At 31.0% G+C, this 5242-nt stretch overlaps 1 protein-coding gene across 2 annotated transcripts; it reads left to right on the top strand.

The window, feature by feature from the left end:
• The first annotated feature begins 261 nt into the window (after positions 1-261).
• Positions 262-4366, top strand: LOC104904500 (hypothetical protein). 2 transcript variants are annotated; one of them, XM_010692764.4, is made up of 3 exons: positions 262-680; positions 1983-2354; positions 3800-4366. In XM_010692764.4, exons 1-3 carry the CDS (start codon positions 468-470, stop codon positions 4283-4285), a joined length of 1071 nt encoding a protein of 356 aa, XP_010691066.1. In that variant the 5' UTR covers positions 262-467; the 3' UTR covers positions 4286-4366. The 2 variants fall into 2 exon arrangements, with proteins under 2 accessions (XP_010691066.1, XP_010691065.1); XM_010692763.4 differs by having other exon boundaries at positions 1980-2354.
• The last annotated feature ends 876 nt before the right edge of the window (positions 4367-5242 follow it).

Here is a 5242-nt window from a genome sequence, read left to right as displayed (position 1 = left end):
GAAACCAACCTAGAAAATTTCTTATTACCTATAAAAATAAAAAAAAATTAAATTTACAATATTACACAATAAAAGAAATATGTCTAAAAACTAATTTTGATGACAAGTAAATAGTTGGTCCAATATGTGGCTTTTCTCAAGGGTAATTTATATTCAATTTGTGGAGTATGGTCCAGTGTGGCTTGCAGTATTATACTTCATTTGACTTTTCCATGAACATCAACTAGCTAAGGTGTATACTATTTATACATGAACGTTACTTTCAAACTATATGAAACCTCTCAAATTTTTCTTAAATCCTCCATAATACATTTAATTTCCTTACCTTCTTACATTTAAATCAAAGATGAACAAAGTCAGTTGAATCATGTGTTATACGATAAAGTATAATTAAGGGATAATCACTCATTTTTGTGCAATTGCAAAGTAGTGATTTTTAGAGTTTCATATTAATAAAAGTGATACTAATGGAGAAAGGGATCAAATTTTGTGATGAGAGTAACCCAATTATGGAGAATAATTCATCATCAACAATTACAAAACCTTGGGATTTTGCTAGATATGTCAAAACTTTGGTGGTTTTTTTAACACTTGGAGTTACAATTCTCGTCTTGTATTATGCTTCATGCAACAGCTATGGCCGGCTTCTACGTAGCTTCGAGAGTTTCCCTTCTTCAGCGGTAAGCCCTTAATTCCTTCACCTCGCTTCATCTTTTTACTTCATCCGTTTTAGTTAATTGCGACACTTTTAAAATCACGGACTCCTGGGTAATTTTTGGAGAGAAGAGAGATAGAGAAAGAAAATAAAAGGGTCCCATGTGATAGGAGAGAGATATAAAGTAGTTATCATCGAAAACTAAATTGAAACGGAGGAAGTAGTAGAAAGGAAAAGAAAAATTAACTATTCTCACCTATGGGTGTAATAGTAACAGTTTCAATTGAATTTTAATTAAAACAGCTTGCTAATAGAATTGAGAAATTAATTAATTAGTTTTAATGTATTCTCGAATATATAAGATAAGTCTTGAAATCTTTCGACTTAAATTAAATTCATTACTAAATAAATTAGAAGTACTCAATACTGCACGACTTGTTTATGAAAATAACAAAACTATATAAGCAACCCATAAAAAGAAGTATGAATACATGTAGTTACACTTACACATATATTATCTTTGATATAGCTTTATATATTTTTGGACCAAATTTTACATTTATAAAATATGAATGTTTGTGATTTTTCTTATATAAATGAGTTAAATAGGTCATAGCGAGTTTAAAATATCAACCTTAACCTAATCCATTCCAATTAAGCGAGTTAATTGTACATTGATATTAAGAGTTTAAAACCCTAAATTATAGCTCTTTTCAGCTTATATTTGGATCAAGTAGACTTTTTCTAGCTTCGGACTTCTTTTACTTGTTCATATAGTTTGATGATGCAATCCTTAAATAATGAAGACGCGGTATATATATTCACATAACGATGAATCACATGAAAGATTGGTCTATCATGTCAACACTAACCATTTCATGAGAATTCAATGAACCTTTCCATAGCTAGTTTATAGTATTAAGAACTTGAAAAGAATGAGAAAGCTAAGAAAAATTCATGTACCAAACAAGACTTGGCGTAATAGTAAAGATTTAGCCTCATGACTTCAGGTTATCGGACAAACTAGCTAGGAGATCCTTGGAGGTGAGGTTTCCCTTACCATCCCCTTTCAAGGAGTCTGACCTGCAAACTTGCTGTAGTACGGTACCACCAGCCAGGTTTGCAGGTCAAACTCGTTGAAAATAGAAATACAAAAAATGCCGGTTTAGTAGGATCCCTTCATCTTACCAACTTTTAAAAAACAAAATTCATGTTGATTTAAGCATAGTATTAATAATATTCATGAATCATGATAATATGAGACGAGTATACACAACTAACGTACTTTTTTTTTGTCCAAAATCATGTGGACTTATTATAATAGAAGGTCAAAGATGAATTCTATGAGCTAAGGAAGGTTCTAGAGGCGGCTTCAACCAAAGATAAAACAGTGATTTTGACAACTTTGAATGAGGCATGGACAAAACCAGACTCTTTATTTGATCTTTTCTTAAAGAGTTTTAGAACAGGAAATAATACAGCACCACTTTTAAATCATTTGGTGGTTATAGCAGTAGATGAGAAGGCGTATTTACGATGTCAAAAGTTGGTCACTCATTGTTATTTTCACAAGACTAAGCAATCTTCAGAAATGGCTCATGAAGCTAGGTTTATGAGCCCTATCTATATGGACATGATGTGGGAAAGATTGGCTTTCTTACAAACCATTTTAAGCTTGGGCTACAACTTTCTTTTCACGGTAAATTTTCTATCTTCTTTTAGTTATTTTAATTTCAAACACGGGTGCGGAATAATTAACCTAGCTAATGTCAAACAGTTGTTCCCCATGGATATGGCTCACGATTCAGTTCATCATTTCGAAGATGTATAAACTTTGTATGATAGATTTATAACTATATGTTACTATTTTTAGTTGACGACTTTAATAAGTAGTACAAATTATAATTGTCTCGATAAAATGATAGTCACCTTTTTTCTTTTGATTTTACATTGTTCACATATTTTATACTAGTCTTATATGCACACGATGCATGCGAGGGTATATTTGTGATTTAGGGTGGACATCAAGTTTATGTAAAATGTTGGTATTAAACTAATTTTAATTAAAATATTTTTAAAGATAAGCCACTAATAGATAATTAATACAGTAACATAAATTGTCAAAGTTCTATATATCAATATTTTAAGTGGGACTTTGTCTTGTAAGAGACCGGTTACTTTTAAAATTAAAATCAGGCAATGATAAGTCCAATATTAAAAAAAGAATTAGCTCAATAGTGACTATGATAATTTCTTTCCGTGATTAGTTTAATCCATTTAGTGATTATGCTTCTTTTATATTAAAATTAGACCGTCTCTTTTAATAGTTTTTGTCTAAGTAAATATACTTAAAGAATGAATGGAATATATTTGAAAAAACCTTGGAACAAATCAAAAAGAAATAAAAGAAAAGAAAAAAAATAGAAAAACAAAATTTAAGAAGTCAAATGTACTGACGGTTGATTGAGATGATGGATTCATTACACCATAAACTTGTCCAAATTTGTAACATTTTATCAAATTTAATAAGAGGTATGATTATTTTTTTGAGATGAAATAAATGGTGTAACTTGCTGAGTTGCTGTGGCGTATGATTTAAAAATGATGCTAAAACTAGCAGCCTTGTGGACCATTATTTATGTAGTTACAAATTTATGAAAGAGATGTCCACTTTAAATAATACCTCACTTGTCAACAAATACCGACTGGGAAAATCATATGAATAATTCATTGCTTTGTAAATTTACATATTTAGGTTTGTTCTCTTTCACATAAAACAACTGAATTGAATTGAATTGGACTGAATTGAACTGAACTGAAATGAATAGTGATATGCGAGAGTAAAAGTATTGTCGAGAGCTGAACTGAACTGGACTGAATTGAACTGAACTGAAAATAAGTTAGGGAGAACAGACCCTTATTTACAAATTTGTCGTAGTCATCATTATTCATTAAGATGGGAAAATCGTATGAACAAATAATGATAATTGCTCCTAGTGTATCCATTCTTATGTACAAATTTGCGTATTTATTAGGAACAAATAAAGTCAAGCACTCCTCGTTTTTTCTTGTTGCAAACAACAAATGTTATACTACACTTGAAACCTTAACTTCATCTTATAATTTTTTTTTGTTATTTTACAGGATACGGATGTTATGTGGTTTCGAGATCCATTCCCACATTTCACTCTTGATTCAGACTTCCAAACCTCATGTGATTTGTTCAATGGCATGGAGTTCGACATACAGAATTCCCCTAATAATGGATTTCTGTTTGTAAGATCCAACCATCGAACCATCAAATTCTACAAATTTTGGGTTTCTTCACGGAACACATATCCTAATTTACATGAACAAGATGTTTTCAATCGAATAAAAAACGATATTTACATACAAAAACTTGGAGTAAAATTAAGATTCTTGGACACAGATTATTTTGGCGGATTTTGTTCACCAAGCAAAGATTTCAATAAGGTTTGCACCATGCATGCTAATTGTTGTGTAGGGTTGGACAGAAAAATAGCTGACCTTAATACTACACTTGAGGTTTGGAAGAATTATCAATTGTCTTCAAGTAATACAACACAACAATCTTCAGATTGGACGGTTCCAAAACAATGTCATTTGTGACATATATAGAAGTATACAAATGTTGACTTATTTTTTTTGTTTTGGCCCCTAATTCTAATGGTTTCGAATAGATTTGCTTGATTTAGTTTGTTATTCTACTTTTAAAGTGATGTAACTTAGTTGATGTGTTAATTATTTTATTTCTTGAATCTTACAAGTGTGACGAAAATATAATATACGGATAACTTGGACTTTAAATGTTTGTTTTGTCAACGATTATGTTAAGAGTATAATTTATATGTGAGTTGCAAAATATTTGTCCCACATTCAAAAATTAAAGAGAGAATGATTAACATGTAGATTGGTGGGGTACTCCACCTATCACCAATTGATTTTAGGATAGACCTACCGACATTGTATGTGGTCAAACTCTTCTTCAGCATGAGGCTCTTTTTTGGGAAAAGTAAGCCCAACAAGATTGTCTTTTAGATATTCGGAGTTCTCTGAGCGTGTTGTTAAGTCCAACAGGATTGTGCTATAGCTATTCGGAGTTCTCTGGACGTACGTGTTGTTCCTACGTAGTACTAGCCAATAAGTTTTCATTTCCAGTGCCCATTATGCCATCTTCTATGCCATTTGCAGCTCCGTCAGGATAAGATTGTGAATCGTCAAAGCTTGTGCAAGGCAACTCCTCCTAATTGTGCTTAGATTGATCGATTTTTTCAAAATTCAAATCTCATGTTTTATTTTTATTCCCTTGTACTAGTTTTTGGACCCGTGCATAATGCACGGGAATCCTTTAATTTATTAAGTAGTTTTTTTCTGTTCCAAATCTATTAAATGTATAATTATTAGAATACATGCATATAAAGTTGAAAGAATATAAAATGTATAATTGAGGTATTAGTTGCTGAATTAAAATTTTATGATTTTGTATTCAAAATAATTATAAACTGGCTTACAACTCATGCGTTGCATCATTATGATTTATGTTACTCATGCTATATCCTTGTTAAT

The sequence above is a fragment of the Beta vulgaris genome, chromosome 9 (genome assembly GCF_026745355.1).
Source record: "Beta vulgaris subsp. vulgaris cultivar EL10 chromosome 9, EL10.2, whole genome shotgun sequence".
Lineage (NCBI taxonomy): Eukaryota > Viridiplantae > Streptophyta > Magnoliopsida > Caryophyllales > Amaranthaceae > Beta > Beta vulgaris.
This window is presented reverse-complemented; position numbering and strand designations above follow the sequence as displayed.